At 38.7% G+C, this 23,715-nt stretch overlaps 1 protein-coding gene across 2 annotated transcripts in view; it reads right to left on the bottom strand.

Moving 5' to 3' along the window:
• Positions 1-13,271, bottom strand: part of LOC122845071 (disks large homolog 4) — an 86,295-nt gene extending 73,024 nt beyond the window's left edge. The window contains exon 1 of one of the 2 annotated variants that reach the window (XM_044141074.1): positions 12,633-13,271. In XM_044141074.1, the coding sequence (XP_043997009.1) occupies positions 12,633-12,662 (30 nt within the window). In that variant the 5' untranslated portion in view covers positions 12,663-13,271. Of the gene's footprint in view, positions 1-1,102; positions 3,815-12,632 lie in introns of those variants that run through there. The other variant, XM_044141072.1, reaches the window with a different exon arrangement.
• Positions 13,272-23,715: the final 10,444 nt, after the last annotated feature.

Below are 23,715 nucleotides of genomic sequence, written 5' to 3'. Positions count from 1 at the left end.
TATTTGTCAATGTACTTTTGTTTTCTTTCTAGAACCCCACACATAGAAATCATGACACACAGCAGCCAGTAGGCACAATAAACTCTGAAATGGAGAGTCAGAGCTCTAGTCAAAAGAATCTCAAAACAGCTCTGGCAGTTTGAAAGTTTTTCATACTTCTTTTCATTGCTTCTGATTTTGATTATTTATTGTTCTGTTGATACAAGCACCACAATAGTTAGTTATGTTTCTTGTCTTGCAGGCTCATATTTACACCATTAGTAGCTTCACTAAATTCGGGATTACAAAATCGCCAGCTTAAACCACCCATGATGGATCTAAAGTGTCATCTGTCATATGGACAGTTTCAGAAAGCACAGCTCTGCTGACAGCCAAAACATTTGATAAGATTCTCAGTCGGATCTGTTTTCAACATGATCTCCTAGAAGGTAGGGATGGAAATCTCTGATATACACATCTGGATCCACAAACTACGATCAGATACATTTAAGATTCCTCCTCATCAACCAGGGGTTCAATTAGATCAGATTTACTTCCACGTCATCGATGCATCTCGATTTAAATTAACTTAGCTGAAAAATGCATTGTTTGTATAAATAATTTTTCATGAAGAAAAATTAATGAAGCAATTCAAATTGGAACAATTTATTAATGAATTGCAATTTTAGATAAGGAATATTTACAAAAATATGTCAATTTTTGAGTGGGAAATGTTTGAGTGTTTGTGGCAGCGTTGTCAGTTGCAACGATTCTGCGTAGCATAGCAGATACAGAGATTGAGAAAAAAGAATACCAGAGGTTTTGAGTTATTCTTCAACGGTTTTCAGCCTTGTCTTTCGTTTTTGCTGTGGCGCACTGCACTGAATTAATTCCTATACCTCCAGGTTTCAGTTAGTTAACCGAATTGTTGTACCGCGGCAGCGCGGCTATGGATGGCATATAAAAGAATAGCCTTTTTCCGTCCAGCGTTATGCGCATGCGCGAAATTTCCGTGTGTAAGCAATAACATGCAAAGGGTCCAAAGCATCTATTAAGGCTTTTGCAGGAATGGAATTAATAATAGCCAATTGTCCGTTGAAAAATTACAAAATGCTAGTCTCACCATGTGTGGAACTGAAGGAAGAAGAACGATGTGAATCTGCCTCTGAAGACGGTGAACTGATTGGCATCTCCACGATTCCATGTGTAGTTTAAAATGAGTTATAAAATTATTCCTGGTTCCAGTGTATTTGACAGCAGCGTGGCACACTTTTAAAATCGCATTTGCCTCACCAAGATGTCCGTTTCTCGTATAAAATTAATGTCGTTGCCAAACCTTACATTTACAGTGTGGAGGTGAATGCATCGGTTCCCGTGGCTCCGCCATGTTTGCTAGTTGTGATCACGTATGCGCGCCTGCCCGCACATTTTCTTCATCTTGTGGCAGCTGGTTGGCGACACTGCTTTGCGGTTTACAAGAAGCGCTGTTTGGTCAATAAGTTGTTTTATCTTATTGTATTTTTTTGTTTTGCATTACTATCGAATTTAACCGATACAATGAGATAAAATCCAGTGTAATTAGATTTTTCATTATTATTCAAAGAAATTTAAAGCTGTCTTACCAATGTATTCCTATTACGCATGCGCTTGTCAGTGGCTCAATGCAGGCCGGTTAATCTTCCCACCACTACTAGAAGGAGCATCTCTTTACTTTGCTATTGCTTAACATCAATGATACATGAGTTCTGTTGAGCATTCGTCTTGAAACCCATGCAATGTTTAAAAAGTATTCATGATCCTTGGTGAACTTCTTCTCCAATCTAAAGCCTTTTAATAATGTGATGATGTAATATGATCCAATTGTCCCCTTAATTTAGCTCCAATCATTTTTTTTTATCCCTTCTTTGTTTTCTGCCCCCAATGACATGGGACAAAACGTTCAAATTTGGTCTTATCTGACTGGACCAACTTCTTCTTCCCGTTTGCTGTATCTTCCTGATGACTTGTGGAAAATGTTTTTTTTTTTTTTTTTTTTTTGGTGTAGACTTTTATTTTTAAATGAAGTATTGGACTGTCCCTGGACTTGAGCATATTTAGAGCAGTGAAGATTAAGATATTTTTTCTAGAATCTAAATTGGCTTTACTTACTTGTTGACATCTGGGGGCAATTGGTTGAGCAGGATTTTATTTAGGAGCACCAGAGTAAATAGGGCTGATTATAAAAGCACGCCACAATTTTTACTGAAATTTGTTTATGTTTTGAAGTAACATACACTGACGGCTACATCGACAGCTGTAGAAAAGGGTTAGTAAAAACCTTTAAACTTATAAATAGAGCAAAGATAACATTCTTGTAACCATTGTGTCCTCAGATTATTTAAGCGTTCCTCATGGAGTGGCTTCCAAGCAAAAAATACCAATGCAGCAATGTGGAGAACAGATTGGGTTGTGTACATTTGACAAAGAAAAGCTCCTAGCAACTGCCTCGGTGGCTCATATGCCTGGTGGGATGACTGGTATAATGAATAAACTAAAACATTTACTTGTGGCTAAAACATACAGCAAGCCCCTCTGTTAGTTCTGCAAGTTTAAGTTGGTGAAATGGGAATGCTGATGAGCATTTGTGTGGGAAACGCTGTCTTTCTGACTCAGCCACCACCAACATGATAAACTTATGAGGTGTTTAATGCTTTAACAACATTCTCAACAATGAAGTTTCTTGAGTTTTACACCTTTGGTGTCGCAGCAGCGTCACATGGTATTCTTCATACAAGGTTGCAGTTACAATGCACAACAGCACAGAAGCCACTTGTGCAGGAGCACGACACCGTGTGTGTGGATTCTGTCTGATCATGTAGGTGTGCCTTTCTTTCTCAGAAAGAGGCAGAACGTGTGGGTGAGTGGTGCAATATGCAGTTAAAGAAGCAGGGAAACCATTTATAACGTTTGTAATTTTCAATTTTCTTCAAAAGAAAGAGGTTACACTGACAGAAAAAAAGAAATTAGTATTTGGGAGATTTATGAGTGCTTGCTAAAATAGTCATACTATATGAGCTTTTTCATATTTGGCCACATGTCACAAATTGTCAGGTTCTGGATTGGGATTTTATGCCACAAACCATTATGAAGTAGGGTAACATAAAGAAGATAGTGCGATTTATTATTATTTTTTTAAATCTGTATTTAATAGAACTATGGCAAGAATTGTCATGATTCACTGGTGTTTGTGTATTGGTTTTCATGTGCTTGTTTTCTGATCATTTCTGGGGCTTTTTATCGCCATTCAGTTCATTTTTCTGTTATTAGTTTTGTATTGGGTTATGGCCAAGTGTTTACTCCGTTGTGTTTAGTTACTTCTTTCTTGTGTTCTTCCTGCTGTCCATTTTGTTAAGCTCTTTAATATATCATTTTGTGTCTCAGTTCAGTTCCCTGTCTATTATCTGTGTTTATTTGTCTCCCTCCCTCAGTCTCCTTGCTTTCATTCTACCACAGCTCTTCTGCATTCACACTGATCAAGCTTACCTTGATCCAGTGTCATTCATCACCCTTTCCTCGTAATTTACTCTCCTTTGTTCATTGTGCATTACTTGATTCTTCTGTTACCCTCTCGACTATTTCCGTGCTCTGACATCTTCATGCCAGCAGAGTAAATCTTTATTTTTAGTCATTAAAAACTCCCTTGACCTCTCTGCCTCTGGTTCTGCCCACATTTGGGTTTGACTAAAGACCAAATATGATGACAGCAAAGATATTATTGAAAGAAAGCCATTGGAAGCACCATTTGCTTTAATGGCAAGAGGTGCAGACTGCCATATGCCAGTGCCCAGATCACTGGTTATACAAAAAGACGAAATTTGAACTTTTAATGTGTGTGGTGCAAATCTAACACTGTACATTATACCTACAGTGAAACAGTGGTGGAAGCATCATGCTGTGGGGATGATACTGCCACAAAAGCCTGTATTCAGATATATAAAAGAGCTTGTTCCACCACTTTTCTGTGGTCGCTACTAGAGATGGACCGATCCGATATTAATATCTGTGTTGGTCCCGATATAGAAAAAAAAATCCAGATCGTTGTCGTGACAATGTGCTTGAGTCATAAAGGCAGGGCTATTCAGTATAATTATGTGCTGTGTGCTCTGAGAAACATTATGCTTTATTATTTATTTTACATCATATTTAGAATTCCTAATTGAACTTTCTCAACCATTTGAAACATATTATTACTTGTTGACCAAGGTCAACCTATTGTTTGGGTCAGTTTTGGTTTCTTTATTATTATTTATTGTACCTAATTGCACTAACTAAGCCAATTAGAGTTGTGTTGTTTTTGCAAGTTTGACCAAACTTGCAAAACTACTGGTGTATTTAAGTATTCTTTACTGGTTCAGAGTTAGCAAATATATTTGTATTTCAGTACATCTATGTATGTGTTTTAAAAAATAAAATTAAGTCAATTCTGCACTATTTTCCTGTATCGGACCGGTATCTGATACAAAACATCAGACGGGACTGGAATAATACATAAAAAATATCACCGTCACCCTTAGTGACTCTGTTCTTTCCTATTTGCTTGTCCTGCCAATGGGAATGGGCACCAAGTATTATTAGAAAAAATTACTTCACACAACATATATGCTTGATGACGCTGAAGTTAGCATCTGATTGGACATGAGTTGCTCATGAAGTAAAGGATGGTTTCAGTGTTAATTAAGAAGCTAATTTTGCATTTGTCTATGTCTAGATACATTTTTAGTATTAAAACCTTTAGGGACATAACCCAACTATTGGAGTTTCTGTATTGTTGAGCACACCAGAATAAACGCTTCACCTACTAATTTTGAAAAGAAAAATAAGTTCATATATAGTTTACTTGTCTATAAGTCGCAGCCTTCCATGTTGTCGATTCGCTCCCATCTAGTAGTGTGATACACACTTGATTTGTATTTTCAAAATGTTTTCAGCGACATTTTAAAAGTTTGCTCAGAATCTGCATGGCAAGTGGATGGAAACATCTACTGTCATTTGTTTTGAGGCAAGTTCCCTCTTGAACATGTTCTGTCCTGTTCATCAGGCAGCATTGCAGCCTTTCAAAACCCATTGGTAAAAATCCTTACGTTATGTGGAAAAAGTAGTGACTCGTAATCCGGGAATTAATCTATTAGTTACAATATCTTCTTGCTACTGTGCCAATTTATAATGAGGTAAGTGGGAAAACTACGTGTTTTTATTGTTGCTCTTTATGTTTCTATTAATTACATATTTTACAATGTCAATAGGATTTCTTTTCATAGCTGATGGGAAGGTGGTTGGAGCTCAATAAATACAGGGAATTTCTTGAGGAAAAATTTTTAAAAGCTACAAAAAACTTGTGACTGGGATGAAGGTTTACCTTCACAAACCCTAAACTGTCAGAACATAAATGGGTTTACATCAAAAGCATATCCATCTGGCAGAATGGTCCTGTCAAAGTCTAGACCTAAATCTAATTAAAAATTTGAAGCAATACTCGAAGCCTGATGTTCTTAATCTAATCTGACTTAAATCAGAATGGACCAAAACCTGGAGGTTTGGACTATCAGTTAATACAAATGCTCATTTTTCAGATTTCCCCATCAAATAATAATAATAAAAGATATACATGTGTCCTTTTCCTTTCATTTCTTAAATATGGACTTCTGACGTTTGTGGTTGTAATTCAGCAAATTATAAAGTTCATACAATATTTGTTCTTTTGTAGAGTACTTTTCATTTCTTTTTATCCACTCAGCAAATTTCTATTGTCCACCAAACTTGCTGTGGGGGTATCTTTTCCTCCTCTCACTCTGCCCCCAGAGTAACTTGACAGGATCAGTGTCTCTGTGGCTTCATGTAAAGGCCTGATGGACGGCCATGCCCTTGAATGGGGATCATTTGAGCTCACTACTGGATCACTAATCCTGGCTCACTGCAAATTGTACATGTAGCGTTGCGCACTCTTGGAAGGCTGAGCGCAGGGTTTAGCTTCACTTCTTGTTGAAAAGTCTTAGATGCAGCAGCCATAAGCTTTTCCACCCTCATATGCACACAATAACATATTCTGGAGAAATAAATATTCATATTAGTCGACTGGCAACCGAAGATAAAAACAAACGCAACGGGCCAAAATCCACTCAAGGAAAGAGAATGTAGCTATACATGAAGCCAGTAAGATGTGCAAAGGCTGCTGACTTTGAATACATCTTGGTGAATGTATAATTCATAGGAAGAAGAACTAACTGGAGTAGGCTGGAAAGTGCTGAAGAGGAGGGCAGAAGGTAAGTATTGAGAGGAGAGAAGGGAGAAAGAGAGTGAGAAGGAAGAAATAGGTAAAATGAGATAAAGGAAGGAAGAGTCTGGAAGAGACGACAGAGTGAGGGATTAAGAAGGTGAAGGAGGCAGAGAGGACAAATATATTTTTTTTACAGGAATTGGAAATGTGAGAGCCGAAGAGTGGAATGAAGGTGGCAACAAAGAGAGGAGTAATAATGAAAGAGAAACAAGCTAAACAGGGTTGAAAAATATAAATGCTGCAAAAATGTGCTCCATAGCCTTGTTCTCACACAGATACATTTTGATGCTGAATGTTTTTAGAAAACAGAGATGGGATCAGATTTTGTGTGCTTTACTTGTTCTGTCCTCCGAAACATAAAACCATCCGTCTCTGACTCATTGCCAAACAGGGAAAGAAAGTTAAAGATACGTCAAGCTCACAACCAAATATAAATCCTGTGACGTCTCTTCAAAGCTGATATGCCCTAATATTCCTGTTCTAAGTGTTATGTAATATCACTCCTCTGCGAGTCACTGGTATAATGTTTAGCAGTTTATTGGGTTTTTTTGTCAAAGGATTTTTTAGTGTAGGAAGGAGTAGAAAATTACATAAACTGGCAGAAAAAAGTTAGATCTTAAGAGAAACATTAGATCTTCATGTTTAAGGTGTCAATGACACCTATGGAATATTTTCCATATATATATATATATATATATATATATATATATATATATATATATATATATATATATATATATATATATATATATATATATATATATATATATATATATATATATATATATATATATATGTATATAGGAGGGCTGCACAGTGGCGCAGTTGGTAGAGCTGTTGCCTTGCAGCAAGAAGGTCCTGGGTTCGATTCCCGGCCGTGGTCTTTCTGCATGGAGTTTGCATGTTCTCCCTGTGCATGCGTGGGTTCTCTCCGGGTTCTCCGGCTTCCTCCCACAGTCCAAAAACATGACTGTCAGGTTGATTGGTCTCTCTAAATTCTCCCTAGGTGTGAGTGTGTGTGTGCATGGTCGTTTGTCTTGTATGTCTCTGTGTTGCCCTGCGACAGACTGGCGACCTGTCCAGGGTGAACCCCGCCTCTCGCCCGGAACGCAGCTGGAGATAGGCACCAGCAACCCTCCCGACCCCATTAGGGAAGAAGGGTGTAAGAAAATGGATGGATGGATGGATATATGTATATATGGAAAATATTCCATATATACATATATATATGGAATATTTTCCATATATATATATATATATGTATAGGATATGTGAATTCAGGTCCTCTCTACCAGAGAGGACCTGAATTCACATATCTACCTATCAAGGTGAAAACTTGAGATGAAGAGTCATCCAGAGGATGACTCTTCATCCCTTCATCCAGGGGATGGCTCTTCATCTCAAGTTCAGCTCCTCTCTAGTAGAGAGGAGCTGAATTGTGAGGGTTCATCACAGTATCTTAGCCGTTCCTAGGACTGCGCTCTGGACTGAGATGTCAGATATTTCTCCAGGTATCGGTTGGAGAGACGTCTCCAGAGTAGGGATCGTACAGAGCACTCTGATGACCATGGGCACTAGAGTTGCCTTCATCTGCCAGTGTCTTTCTAGTTCTTTCCTGAGCCCCTTGGTAGTTCTTGTGTTTTTTTATTCCTGATGTCTCCTTCATTTGGGACGCCCACATCGATAACAGCTCTCGTCTGCTGCTGATTAAGAAACACAGTGTCCGGATGGTGGGCCATTACCATCTTGTCCGTTTGAATCTGAAGGTCTTACAAAATATTAGCACAGTCATTCTCTACCGCCTTTGGGAGGTGATTCATAGGGAGCGACCTGGGGGTTTCCAGTTTCCTGCTTTCCTGCTAGTATCATACACCTAACTGTAAGATGTTGGATTGTTTCTAGGGCCTCTTTGCATGTCTGGTATGGTAGATCTGGACTTCTATTTCTTTGGTGCTCCAGGTCTGCTTCTGGGATGCTATTGTCAGTGCTTCTGTGTTGTCCTTCTGCCCAGCCCTTTCTAGCCATTGGTATCATTTGGTCATGCTAGCCACTTAAGCTATGCTAGCCACTTACGCTATCGGTGATAAATCTCATGCAGTGGCTTTTCCTACCATGATGATTCCTTCTTCTCCTCTTCTTCTAGTTTTCATTGTCTGAGACGTTGACTGAGTGCTTCATCTCTCTGGGCCATTTTCTTGATGTATTCTTGAAGCTTGGATATTTCATCCTGGATCGTGTCTTTGGTACTCACTAGTCCTCTGTGCAAATAGTGCATCAACTATGGATACTGGATTGAAGATGGATTCCAACATGGTGAGTAGCTTTTGTGTTTTAACATAATTTACCCTAGCAGAGTATCTGATTACTAGCAAGGCATGTCTGTTGACCTTGTTCCCGATGTTTAGCTGATTGCTCTCACTTGTTGCAGGTATTTGGAATACCACAGACAGATGACCACCACGAAGAAGTTGTCATCTGTCTGTGGTATTACAAGGTACTTATAGTTCAGCGCAACATCTGCTATTCTCCCTTTTGAGATACAACTTACTTCCAAGACTAGATGTTCCAGTAAATTCACAATGTTTTCTCTTGTTTGGACCTGCATTACGCACATTTTTGTGTGCACTAAGTTCAATGAAGGCAAATGAAGGTGTCTAAAAAGCAATATTGATTTCTTTTTGAGTTTTCACAAATAGAATTAAGTGTAACACAGTTTGAATTGAATCAGTCTTCGTATATCAGATTTTAAACATGGAATGATCAAAAATAGTAAATGTGTTGCAAAACAGTGAACTCACCCTTTAGTTTAGCATCAAACCTTCGCTACACTAACTATCTCCAATCCACTATAACAAGACATGCAAATCATATGTTGGAAAATTAGGCCATAACTGAAAGACAGTTTTCTATATTTTGGAGCACTGTTGCTGCCCCATGATATAAGGGCGCCCAGATGGGGAACCTATCAGTCACTTTTATAAGAACATCACTGCCAGACAAGCAACAAATGCTCTATTTTTAAAGCCTTTTAGGAGGTTCAGTTGTTTTTTTTTAGCTTGCATTCCAAATCCAGACTTATGGAAAGGAGGGACCAGCTACTGCAGTTCTACCTATCAAGGTGAAAAGCAACTATTTATTTACTTAAATATATACTTAAATAAATATTATTCATTTTATTATGCTCATAACTGTGTGCAAAGGAACATTTAGGCTAAAATACGCAACACTTGTCTAGTGAGTGCTCGGTATGAGCATGCATGTAGCGACAGTGGAGAGGAAAAATTCCCCTTTAGCAGGAAGAAACCTCAACCAGAACCTGGCTCAGTAGGAGAGGCCATCTGCCACGACCAACTGCTTTGAGAAGATGGAGCACACATACAAAAAAACCCAGAAGAACTGATGTAGGATTATTTTTAAGTCAGTGACTTCATGCAATCTGCTGGGTTTCCTTAGACAGAAACTTTTTAAACTAATTTGAATAATAAGCTTATCTCACTGTATTTACTGTTTGACAAGTAGGATCAATTGGAATGTATTTATAATTAACTTGACATTATTTTTTTAAAATAAAGTGCCTCAATACATATGTTGTGAATTGGCCCTATAAAAATAAACCAAATTGAGTATTCATGATTTAAAGATGGCTAAAGAAGGCCACAGACTTGCTTCAATTTCTTTTATTACAAAAGTCACCGCTTAGTACAATAGTGCTTTAATTCATTTGTCACTCACTGGCTCATTGTGCCTTCACCCACACAGTAAAACTTTGTGCACAGACCTTCGCAGGGGAAGCAACATTGTTCACATAACCTGTTATACAGTATGTGGGTGTCAGGGAACAGCTCACTCAGGGAGCTGCTTACCCATCAGCTGCTACATGATGGCAAGCCACACTCCTTACCTGCAATGCAGCCGGCATTTATTAAATTTTAATAGGTCACATTTAAAGCTGTATGCTAAATAATTTGTGAAATTGAATTCATTGAACTTTGGCATACGTGTATCTAAATCTCAACCAGCCTTTTAAACCTTTTAAAAGTAATGTTTGTTTATTTCCACGCAGTCAATTGTTTCATAGTATTTAGAGTTTTGTGACAATTAAAGCCTGTCACTTCTATATCTTAACAAAGGACTAGTTTGAAGATCAGTCAACGCATTCCTTAACATACTTTTGTGTGCTAACTTGCTCTATTATAAACTGACCATCTGTCTCACAAGTTCTTGGCAAAAGCCTACTCCTCTTTGCCAGCTTTACAGTAAGTCTTTTCTCACTTTGATAGCGATGCAGGATTCTGGAACGGGTTTGGTGAAATATCCACTGCCACCAACTGTGGTCTTTAACTCACAGTTGTTATTGGGGGATTTTTTTGTGTTCCTTTTCCAAGCTAAATAAATGACTAACTCTCAAGAGTTAAAAACATGCATGAAACCTAAAACCTTCCGTACTATGCTTTTTTTCTGGACTTTATCATACTGGACTGTTATGTAACAACACAGAGTTATCATAAGTGGTTAACAGAATGCATGGTTCTCAATACGGAAGTTATTTCTGCAGGAAAAAGATGTGAAAAAATCTTCAGTGTTTGATATATGCCAACTTTTTCATAACCTATTATGTTAGAACTACATAGCAATAAATGTTATTGAAATTTTATGTGAAACAAAGTAACGCATATGTTTAAAGAGAAAAGAAATGTTGATAGAGTAAAAATCTGAAAAGTGTGGTGTGCATTTATTTCAAGTGCTATTTATTCTGATGTCCTTAAAATAGAATCCAGGTGTGTACTCTGAGATCAAACCTGTCTTTCAAGTCTTTAGCTGCTACTAACAGGTTTTCTTCCAGGATTACTTTATATTTAGCCCTATCTTTCTTATCCCTTCTGATGAAAAGCATTCCCACAGACTGATGCTCCCTCCACCAAGCTTTACTTCAGGGCCAAGCTCTGTTTTGGGTTTTATCAAACATAGTGTTTAATATGTGGACCAAAAAAAAAAAGGAACATTAATTTTTTTCCATAGGGTTCATGTCTGTATTTACTAATCAGCTGACTCAGCTGCAGTTTATATTTAGGGTATTTTCAGATTTTTGTTTTAAAAAGTACAGGACAATTATGATAATCCTAGCCCCTCCACCTCACATTTCTGCTCGACTTTGTGTTGGCCTATCACATAGAGACCCAGTAAAATACCTCTTTTAGTTTTAATGTGACAAAATGTGAAGAAGCATCAAAGGTTATGCATCCATTTGCAAAGCACCGTGTGTACTTCTTTAAAACTGTACAGCATGTCTGCCACCTCATCTGACTGCACCTCCTTATCTAAGTTTAACTGACCAATATTTTCTGTTGCCACGGAAACAGAGACGTTGATAAGCAAATGAGTGTGCCACAGTTAAGCACAAATTTATGTAATACATCCGAAAGCACCAGCTGCACTCACGTCTGCCTACCAATACGAAATAAGCGCAAATGCATGAAAAAAGAAAAGAAAAAGCGCGTTTGATGATCACCGCCTTCACACAGCTGTGAGAGCCTCTGTGCATTTTTATTTGTGTTTCCGACTTCTTGTCATCACTTCCTGCTGGAACCGGCGCTCAGGTGCAGGTGCTACGGCGTATTGCTCACTGGCTGTTGAATCAGTTCAGATGTAAGTGTGAACCCAGTCGAGACTATAGCTCTCTGAACACCGTCTGACCCCTCAGAGTGTCAGGTGTCACCCTGCATCAGAGCTGCACTATTTTCTCTTAGTCAACGCGGTAGACCACAGCACTGAAGATGCTGAGCAGTTGTCTGTAATATAACACATCACTTATTTGGCGCGGTAGAAAACGTGCGCCGTGCGTTAGCTCTAGCTTTCCGGATTAATAGAAAGCGGCGGCGAATATCGGGACGGCATGCAGAATTCCCACCCAGGATCTCCTCCTGACACATCCTGCAGCTCTGGCTTCACAAAGCCACCGCAAAGCACTGGCTCTCTCTGCCCTTAAAACATCCACGCAGGTCAGCCAGCCCCGGTGTACGAACTCCTAAAGCATGACACCGAGTAGGAGATGCGGTGAGAGTGGGAGAGAGTGTCATGCAGAAAGGCAGAAATCAAAGAATATCCAGTCCACACACCTCTCAGTTATCTCAGCTCATTCAGTGCCTCTCTGAAATGTCCAAATCCCGAAACAGAAACCAAAGACAGAAGCAATTTCCAAGATGGAATATCTATCTATGCAGATGACATACCTCTGTAATCATTTAATTTTTTATTTTTTATTTTTTTTTTTGTGGCACCTCTCACTCTCTTTCACTCACACAGAGCACGAGCTTGTGTAGGAGACAACAGATAAGCTTACCTTTGTAGTCACAATGCAGAGGCAGTCCATGGTACTTAGAACAAAATGTTGGGGTGTATCTCAACCCCCCCAACCCCCCACGACAGAGGGCTGAGACCCCACGCCCCTCTCCCCAGCCTGCCCCACTCCTGCGCTCTCACTCTCGTCCTGCCTTTCCCCCCTTTTCTCTCCTTCCGTGAATCTCTTCTTTGACTAACTGAACCAGCGAGGGAAAGAGAGGATGGAGGGAGGGGGGAAACATGAAAAGGGAGGGGGAGGGCCACAGGGAAACAGAGAGACAGAGAGAGAGAGAGCAATGAAAAGAGAGAGAAGAAGGAGAGGAGAGAGGGTGGTCTTTGGAATTTAGCAGGAAAGGGAAGAAAGAATGGAGAGAGATGGGAAGGTGAGGCGTGTATCCGATATCCGAAAGGACAGGTGGTGGAAAAAGAATGAGGGAAAACAAAAAGAAAGAAGGGAGGATGGAGATGGAAAGCAGAGGTGGTGGGATTAGCGACGACAACAACCAAAAAGAAAAGACGGGGTTTGGGGAGTCACAGTGTGGAAAGGGAGGGAAACAGAGAAAACAGACAACAGAAGAGCAAAGCAGCAGAGGATGGAGAGGAAAAAACGAGGGAGGGGGACGTGAAAGAGAAGGAGAGTGGGTGAGCGCATGCGAGTGTGTGCATGTGAAGACAGAAGGAATTAGACCGAGAGCAAATGTGTTGAGGAGGAGAGTGTGAATTACATATGCATCACAGAAAAAGACATGAAGCACCGCGAGAGCATCTCAGACAGGAGCAAATCCCCCTGAAACCTGAGTTTGTATTAACCAGATGAAAACGACGACGAGAGGCAGAGCACACCAAGGTTTATCTGCTTGTTGGAGCACTCTGCAGCTGTTGCCTTAGCAATGCTGCAATGTGCCTGCCTCAGACTGTCACATGTGACTGTGCTTCTGTGTAGGTGTTTGCATCTATTCGTCCATTAAATTTTAAAAAAATCAAGTGTAAAATCACAGAAAATCACATTCAGACAATCGTAAAACTGATACCATCATCTATATCTTACTATCCATATTAATGTGACTTCCACAAACTACTTAGGCTCTGAATCTTTTCAGTTTCTGTAATTTCTGTCATGATGATAACTATTTTGCAAAGTTTCATGAAAATGCTGCAAAAGTTAAAGCACTCTTCTTGCACCGCTCTGCCTTTAAGACTGCGGACTGTACCACTCTGGGAAGAGCAAAAAAAAAGAGGGGGGGAGACATGTGCTCTCGTGTCTTTACATCATCAGATCTATAATTGGACATCAAACCATCCTCGTCCCCACTTTCCAGCTCCCGACAGCGCCGGAGCAATGGTGCAGCAAAAAAGCAATTTTAAATGATGACCACACATTCGATCCCCCAGGGCAAATAGTAGAGGCTTTGATCGAAAATGAACAGTGTAATACAAACACACTGGCATCCACAGATGGCCAGATCCTGCAGATGGCCACTGTTACAAAAATACTTAGAGGCATGCTTTTACAAATGTGTGAAAACTTCCTCTTTCACTTTTTTAGATAGCCTTTAAGAGACTCGCCAGTGATAATCCTCCTTTGTGTGATTTTTGAACAAATGACACCATAAAAATCCAAAAATGTCAATGTAATTAGTATATATGAGGTGGGACATGCAACTTCTCAAAGATTTCTGCATAAATTCTGAAGCATTCAATTTGGATTGGAGAATCAAGTTTCCATTAGGGCTTGATGAATACTGGCCATGGATGGCCAAACTAAAATATACAATCTTAAAGACAACGATGGTCACAAAAAGTTGCACTTAGCTGTCTTTATGTGCAGTTTCAAGTATCGTATTAGAAAAGGTCTTTGGAAACAGATTCATTTTAAAAGACTTCCTCAGAAAGGTAGAATAGGCATGAACAAATGTAACAAAATATCAAATACTATACCTAAAATGTTTAGATCTATCATATCTCTTGCACATTTTCATCAAAGATGCACTATAACGTTTCTGTAAAAAGATACAAACCACATTCAGACCTATAGAACATTTCATATCCAGTTTTACCTGCTTCTGCTATTTTGTTGTTAATGGTTATATAGTTAAGATTAAATCTGCCTTCAGAAAGATAGACTTCCATAAATAGATTCCACTAGTTGTGTCACATCAAGCGTCAGACAACTGATGAATTGTCCAGATAGCACCAGGTGATGCCGCAGAAACATTATTAGAGCCTAAAAATATTCTTCCTGGAACTATAAGCCATGAGCACCTAATCATGTTTGAAAATTGAGGAGTGAATTTGGAAGAATGCATAACTTTGAACCCCAGTTGTTTATGCCAGATTTTGCCGTCTCATCAGTAGCAGTTCTTACATGAATGCTCCTCTATCTCTATATTATTGGGTACAATAAAAGAGTTTTTTATCTTATTTTGACAAAACTAATGATAGTCACTTTTTTTGTCTTCAAATCACACCATGTTTTAAAGAAATCAATTATAAATGTAGAATATATTTGAAAAAGCTTAACCAGTCTATGCATTGCGGGTTTTGTTCTGCCTTTTATCCAAGATGGTTCTTGTGACAAAAAGACAAATATCGTACTTTTTGTGCATCTTAATAGTCTCATTTAAAAGTATTCAGATCAGTTTTGCAGCATTTTAGATGCTGATGTAACAATAATTGTCCAAATTGTTCAAAAAAGGCCAATTAAATTGCCTTTAAATTTAGTCCAAAAGATGATGATAATGATGAATACTTTTTTAATCCCCAAGGGGAAATTCAAGGTCCCAGCAGCTTAAGACATTACACACAACATACACAACAGTTCACACAATATATTACAAAAACACTAGAATACTAAACTAACACAATTACCGGATCAACATTACTAAGAGCTAAAAATACTAAAAACACTAAAATCCTAAGTTTAAATTTAAATTTAAGACAGTTGCCAGAATGGAGGAGTGCATGTTGAATAATAATGTAGCCCATAGAGTCAGTAGAGTGCAGTCCATCTGTCTGTATGTCACTATAAGGAGTGTGGAGGTGAAGTCTGATGTGTCGATGGACTAAGCAGAGAAGTCCACTTCTCCCCTGCCCTTCAGTGAGGCATTGTACAGTAGTATGGCCCTTGGTACAAATGACTTCCTGAGTCTGTCTGTTGAGTATGTCAGGGAGCAAAGTCTCCAGCTGATCAGACTCTTCTGCTGCATGATGGTACTGTGGAGTGGATGACAGTCATTGTCCATGATGTTGAGTAACTTATTCAGGGTCCTTTTGTCTGATACTGACGTGATGCAGTCCGGTTCAGTCCCCACAACAGAGCCAGCTTTCTTTACCAGTCGTCCAGCATCCCATTTCTTAATGCTTTCTCCCCAGCATGCCACAGCATAGAAGAGGACGCTGGCAACAACAGACTGGTAGTCCATCCAGAGGAGCTTGCTGCAGACATTGAAGAACCTCAGCCTCCTCAGAAAGTACAGCCTGCTCTGCCCCTTCTTGTAGAGTGCATCGGTGTTGGTTGACCAGTCCAGTTTATTATCCAGATGTACTCCCAGGTACTTGTATGTGTTCACCACCTCCACCTTGACCCCCTCAATGGTGTCTGGCAGCAGGGCAGACTTGGATGTCTGGCATGATGCTATTGCATCATGCCAGACAATGCAATAGCAGTTATTTCTATTGTTAATGTTATTATTTTTATTTGTTGGTCGAGAAAAGTGTGAGGACAATTGAAAAGAGACTTAATAAATAATATAATAGTATAATTTTTAGGGTTAGGGTTATTTGTTGTACAATATTTGTTGAAGCAAAATTATGTATTTTTTTTCCTACTTTTGAAATTAAGGGAACTTTAAACGTTCTACTTACTCCTTTAAAAAACCTGTATGATACAAATCATATGGTTTTTTTTAACAACTTAGCAATAAAATGTTTTTTTATTGTCACTACATGTTCTTGCAATCTATGCAGACTTTTTTCTACATTATTATAACAATGAAGCAAATTCCTGTAAAGTGGGTTATCAAAAAACAAACAAAAAAAAAAAAACAATGAGCAAAATAGAGAAAAAGGAACTCTCTCAAGAGGACTGTGATCAGTTGTCTGACGCTTGATGTGACACAACTAGTGGAATCTATTTATGGAAGTCTATCTTTTTGAAGGCAGATTTAATCTTAACTATATAACCATTAACAACAAAATAGCAGAAGCAGGTAAAACTGGACATGAAATGTTCTATAGGCCTAAATATGGTTTGTATAATTTTACAGAAAAGTTATAGTGCATCTAAATCTTACCTAAACCATCTGATCATCTTGTTAGAATCAGTTTAATGTGACTCAGTTTTATTGAGAGAGCCAGCAGAGATTCCAGCAGAGGTAGGTAAAGTAATATCTCATACTGTCATCATATGACGTTTAATATTTCCCACCAGGCTTTAATGCCTTGTGACGACTTTATCAATTATGTATTTAAAACCTTACTAGTGTGACATCCTTTCCTTTCTCAATGATCTTTGATGGAAACCTTTTGGTCCGTTTGAAATTATGAAATTGTCAAGAACGAGAAAACCCACTGAGAGATTACACGACCGTTTCATTTTCCCAGCAGGGAGCTCCGTCACCCTCCATTACTACACATGAAATTCACATATATGTTCTTATGCTGATCAGCGGCAACAATAAAATCCCCTGACAGGTGAAGTTCATTATAGATTCACACCAAACTGTAACATTTTGCCAGAAAGACACAGTGTCCTGGCCTCCATGTGGAGATTGCTGTGACACATGCCGCCCACCTAAACACTGTGGCAGACCACGCACTCCCCCCAATGGCGACTGCATTTCCTGACAACCGTCCGCCACAAGGACAAAATCCCCCTCCACAACTCAAGAAGCACTTCGTGCCTCGACCTCCACACTCCCCCACATGTAATATTTATCGCTGCCTTTTTTAGATTCTGACAGATACACATGCACAGACAGTTCATGAGGTGAGAGGAGTTTTATTTAGATTTAAGTTAAAGATTGAACCGTTTCAGCTTGGTATTTAAAAAAAAAAAAAAAAAAATGGGTCCCGCTAATCAGACAGTGAACATTCAAATCTAAAGGTCTCAAAGGAGCTACACCATCAGACCCTACAAGACAGCCCTCAGACTACAAGACCCAAGATTTAATGAGTCATAGCTCTTGGCCTTTCATGGACTTATCATTAAGCAGAGTTTAAATGTGAAAAAAAAATATTCACTACCCTTGAGCTTTTTAGATTTTATCCCATATTAAAACCTTATTCTTTACTGCAGTTTCATTGCAGTAAAGTGGAAGAATATATATATATTCATTTATATTCACCTCCTCTCTAAGAACAATTAATTAATCCAGGTAAAAGGTCCTGTAAACGATAAAGTCCACCACTAATCTCAGTATAAACAGGTTTGTTAAACAAACAACATCATGAAGACCAAGGAACACGTCAGACAAGCATCAGAAATTATTGAAATAATAGCACAACTGCAAACATAAAGATTTCCTCTTTAAACAGAGAGGAAGGGAAAAGAGAGCAAAAAGTCAGGAAACTCCTGGTAACTCTGGAGGAGCGTTAGTGATCCACAGCTCAAGGTTGACAAAAATGAAAGCTGATTGATAAACTGTTTCAAATTCTGTACAAATGTGGGGGAAAAAAAGGACAAGACGACTTGTTGAAGTTGATGGTAAGATAAATGGAGCAATGTAAAAAACAAATCAATGATGAAAATGCTAAAGGCTTTAAACTGGAGCATAGGATCTTTTCCATAAAGACAATGGCGTAAATTTATTTGAGAATCTGTCGCAAAATTTGCAAATTGATGTTCAGTTGCTCTCCACCTAACTTGACTTAGTTTTTGTTCAGGACTGAGAAGAACTTGGTCACAAGTTCTTTGGTTTCAAAAAGCAGTGACTCAACGGGGATGAACGCAGATTTTTATTTGGAAGAAAAATATAAAATTCATGTATCATATTCCCACAATATATTTTTACATCAAATCCAAACAAGATACAGTAAAGTTTCAGGAAGTAATGGGAAAAAAAATTCAAGGGGGACACATACTTACAGACCGTATGATATTTTGTTCTGCTGCAAATGTTTAATATGTAAAATCGGAATAAAAAAAAATAAAAAAAACTTTTTGAGAAAAACCGACTTCTGATTGGTATAAAAGAGAAGACAGCTTGGATTTTAACTCAAATTGAACTTTTTACCTCTCAACTTTTTGAGTTTTTGAACTGCCAATCACCCATAAGAGCTGATGGACGTAAAATTAGTCAGTTTTGTTTGCTGACCAAATGATTGCTGCATCTCTACTCTGGACTAAAAAAAAAAAAAAAAAAAACATATAAACTGCTTACAAGTAATCTGCAACGTCCAGTTACTTTTACTCATGTTTTTTTTTTTTTTTTTCTGTGAAATAAAAAAAACGTAAGCAAAAATCCGTGAAGTCGAATGCTTTGACTGTGTTTTTTAAGAACTGGATTAACAAACAAAATATTTCAGTTATAAACTCAAAGGTGATCACGGTTTTGCAAAAGCGATAAAAATTAATTTATTCAGAGGTTACATAATAGCCTAGCAATAACAGGGGCTGTTTTTGAGCGTGTGCTGTGAGACAGAGAATAGGTGCACTCACATGATCTAACGTGGCTGACCTTCAAGATTAGACAATTGTGCTGTGAAGTGCGCAAACACTTTTGACTTCACGTATTCGTTTACGAAACTTTTTCTTTTTTCCTTGCGGTGCATTGTGTACACTTTATGTTTCAACTTACCAAAAAAAAATGTCTGTGGAAAATTACATAACACTGATGAGGATTATGTAAAGGAGGAGAAAGTATATATCTCCAACCAGCAAGGCTTTTCTTTCCCATATAAAACACCCACTCTTACGCACAGGCACACATACTTACACATGCACATGCTGTTAAAAATATATCATGCTACAAGAAGCAAAGAGAAAAACCTCTCCCTGCGGACGAGCTCGGATGCTGAAAGCAATTCAGCTGGTGTAGACAAACCTCCATTGTGATAGTCCTTTAATAAAACTTCAAAAGCACTCACCCAGAAATATGCAGAGTCCATCCTGCTGTGCAGCTTTGCTTAAAGACTTGAGAGTTTTTGGCTCTAATGGTGCGCTTCTGACCCGAAAGTAGGACAAGGACGAGCTTTGGTCATCTAAACAGGCTGGACCCAAGCAGCGCATCCAGATCATGGGGCTGCTGTTTTGAACAGTGGCCTACTTTTACATTAGGTGGGGCCACAGGCTCAGCATTTATCACATCTACCTTTTTAGCTCATCAGAAGGAACACTGCCACGAAAATACATTCCTCTCCTTTAAGATGGTGTCAGTTTTTGCCTTTTTATCACATGCATTGCAAACCAACAAACATTTATATCAAAGACAAACTTAGTAAATACAACACGCAGTTTTTAAACGATGATTTCATTTATTAAGCAAAGCAAAAAAAAAAATTTTTTTTTTAATTCAAGCCAACCTTGGGTTGTCTAATGAACATTAAACTGCTGAGCTCTGGATGTTCTTATAGGTTTTTTTCAGCTCTCCTGCATGAGCCATTTATGCACCTTTTACAGTGATTTTGGTTGGCTGGCCACTCCTGGGAAAGATCGCCGCTGTTTCATGTTTTCTCTCACTGTGGGCCACTGCAGTACCACAGGCTTCAAAATGGCTTTGTCGCCCTTTCCAGACTGATAGATGTCAGTGACTTTGTTTTTTTGTCTGCTCTTGGAGCTCTCAGTGCATTGTTTTTGGAAATATTCAAGCATACCTGTATCTAAAAGACTAACCACAAAAATGATACAAGACAACGGAGCATTTATATATTTACTTGTCTCCCTTCATAGACTGAATTGTCACTTGAAACTTCGTCTTGTATTAACTCAAGTTATCTTTGATATCAAAATTTCTTTTGTGATCTGAAATATTTTCAAAATATTTTTTCAGAATCTTTATTCATTTGGGGAAGATTAGTTCATTTCAAGAAACGACAATGACATTAGCTTTTATTAAATGATTGATACACATTTCAGTCTTTTACATGGAGACTCTAGCTCTGTCTGTGCCAAAAATATTCATCTTGCATAAAAATGTAGAACATTCCTGATTTGTCAGGGACAGGAGACACCCACAGGTGGCAGCTCACTAGCTTGAGAAAGTGCCAATTTCTTGGTGTTGCTTAGAGGGTCGTCACTGTTAGGCGGGCACAGCTGCTCGTTTTATTCCAGCAGCATGCCATGCTCAGTGCAGGTGATGTGTGCAATTCACCATATGTGCGGAAACATGCTACAGTTTGGATTCTGGGTATGGATTTGTGTGTCACAACACAGATGGCCACTGATGGTTGCTGATGTACGTCAAATTAGTTTCTGAGAGACGTAATGAAGACTGCCTCAACAGATTGCTTTTCATAGTTGGTTCAGACAAGCAAGCTTGGGGTTTGTTAGCGGTGCGTCGATACACCTGCTGCGACAAACCGAAAAATATAAATATATTTTTTGATGCACTGATTAAAGCACTGGCTTTACTCTGCTTCTTTAAAAAAAGTGTCATTAACAAAAACACTGTTTATGCTGCCTGCAGCACTTGGCATTTTGACATTATGCAATTTGAACTTTTAAATCATATTTGACTCACACTTTGACTCAGACATTTTGTGATTCTTTCTGTGCCTATATATCCATCCATCCATTTTCTGTACACCCTTGTCCCTTAGAGGGGTCGGGAGGATCGCTGGTGCCTATCTCCAGCTACGTTCCGGGCGAGAGGCGGGGTGTATGTATATATATAATATGACACAACTGCAGAAATCACTTCAAGATAAAAGGTTAAAAGTAAAATCTGAAGAGTGTGGCAATCATTTGTTATGTTCTTACAATTACAAGCTGCAAGTCTTTTCAGATGATATTTTATGCTTTGCAAAATAGTTTGAGCTCTGTCAAATTGCGCATCTACAGATTCTATGCTTGCTTTAAGTCTGGGCTTTAACTAGGCCATTTTGACAAATGAATATTATTTCCTCTTAACTTTCATTTTCTGTTGTTCTGACTATGTTTTGCCTCAAGATTATAATCCTGCTGGAAGGTGAACCATTGATTCAAAGCAATATTATGTTAACCCGATTTAGGATTAAAACTAAACTGCCAACATCTGAAAGAAAATGGTACCACAGAATGGAAATGATGAAGTGCAGAATTACTAATTTAAAAAATTTACAACATTTTTTTTATTTAGATTTGCATACAGATCCAAACATTCACTGATAAAGAAATCAATTGATAATATTGACTGGTTCATATAGTGCGCTGATTCAGCTTGTTCACAATTTGCAATTTAGCATGTATTTTATGGAGTTTTTTGTGATAAACCAATACAAATTAGTACTGGAAGGAAAATGAGTTGGGATTTTCACATTTAAAAAAACACTCATCGCAGAAATGCACAACTTCTTGTTGGCTTATCACATAAAATCCCAACAAAGTTTGTGTTTGTAATGTGGCAAACCTCTGAAACGGTACAAATAATCCTGTAGAGCACTGTGTCATTCATCCCATCAAATAGGTGATGATTAGCAGAGCTACAGGTCTGTGGAAAACAACTTAATTATTTCTTTTATTGGGTCAGCCAGCGACAAAGGCACAGAGGATAAGAAGTCCTTAAGCCCAACATATTTTATTGTGATGTCAAGTGGGGATGAGAGGCAACCAGAGTCTCGTCTCCTCCTCTTTGCTTTCCTTCATAGCCTTGACAACATGTAGTACAGTGACATGAATCCCATAGCTTCCTCTTGTGTAGACAGGCAGAGAATGTGTCTGACCGTCAGACTGAGCTGTGATGCCACCAAGCGAAGCAAAAATGAAACTCAAGCTGTCCCTGCGGTCCTTGATATGCAAGTGGCTGGTAGAGGTAAACCAGGCTGCAGCATAGAACACTGACAAAGCGTTGTGGGCGTCATGCACATGCCGGCAGCATGAGTAATACATGGAAATTGGCCTAAAAGGATCATTTGTGTTTCTTTGTTCCTTTCCGATCACATTAATAAGGCAGATCTGTCAAATGCAAACAGAATAGCTACCAGACAAAAAAAAAAGTGTGTTATTTCACTCTGAATACCAAGATTAGCAGATCAATACACAAGAAGCACCATAAAAAGACTCATGTTTCAACAGCTATCTCACAGGCTTGTTAACTAGCATTTGGCACACAGATGCAGCAAAACCAGACGACAAGGTACTATGCTGACTAACACTCGCCTTGCTTGTTAGCTTGCAGTAACCTTTCCCTGCTGATAATGCCCACCAACCCACAAGCTTGCTAATTAATAGGCAGCTGGGGACTTCTTAGGGTGCTAATGCATTCACTTGTCCACTGCAGCATGTAATGATATAGCTCACATTCGCCCTCGTGGCATATCAGCATGAGTAAGTAGCTGGTGGTGGGAGTAAAGCCTTAATGTTAATCTGAAAAATACACCAGAGTAAGAGAATGTTTCTGGGATTATGTAACCTTGTGGGTACAATGTATATGCCGATGTTAGTGTGGGATGGACACAGTAAATGATTATACACACAAAGCCGAGGTTGACGTCAGGTACAACTCAAGGTACAACATTTTCAGAAACTGCTTTCACGCAGAGGTAGCATAGATGTCCCATTGATCTTTTCTAAATTTTGCCTAAAACCAGAAACTTTGATCCATACAATAGTACATTGAGAATATTCTCTGTCATATACAGCAGCTGTGAAAAGTAAAATGATCTTTTAAAGAAGATGTTCACTGAGATATAAAGGAACACAGAAGACTGTCTGGGCTGGTAATGCATGGAGTTGAACACCATCTGCTGGTCAATTTCTGAGTTGCTACTGAAGATTTGATCTGAGTTGGACACACAGGATTGTTGTTGTTAATTCATAACGTTTTGAACACCTGCAGCTCGCTTGTACGATCTTTGACTGTTTTCTTTTTTTAGACTCTTTCGTTGCTCAGCTCTCAGAAAGGAAATGGGTAGATGAAGACGGGGAAAACATCCTGCAAAGACTCAAT

The sequence above is a fragment of the Gambusia affinis genome, linkage group LG15 (genome assembly GCF_019740435.1).
Source record: "Gambusia affinis linkage group LG15, SWU_Gaff_1.0, whole genome shotgun sequence".
Lineage (NCBI taxonomy): Eukaryota > Metazoa > Chordata > Actinopteri > Cyprinodontiformes > Poeciliidae > Gambusia > Gambusia affinis.
Note: the sequence above shows the minus strand (reverse complement) of the source record. Positions and strands in the feature narration are given on the sequence as shown.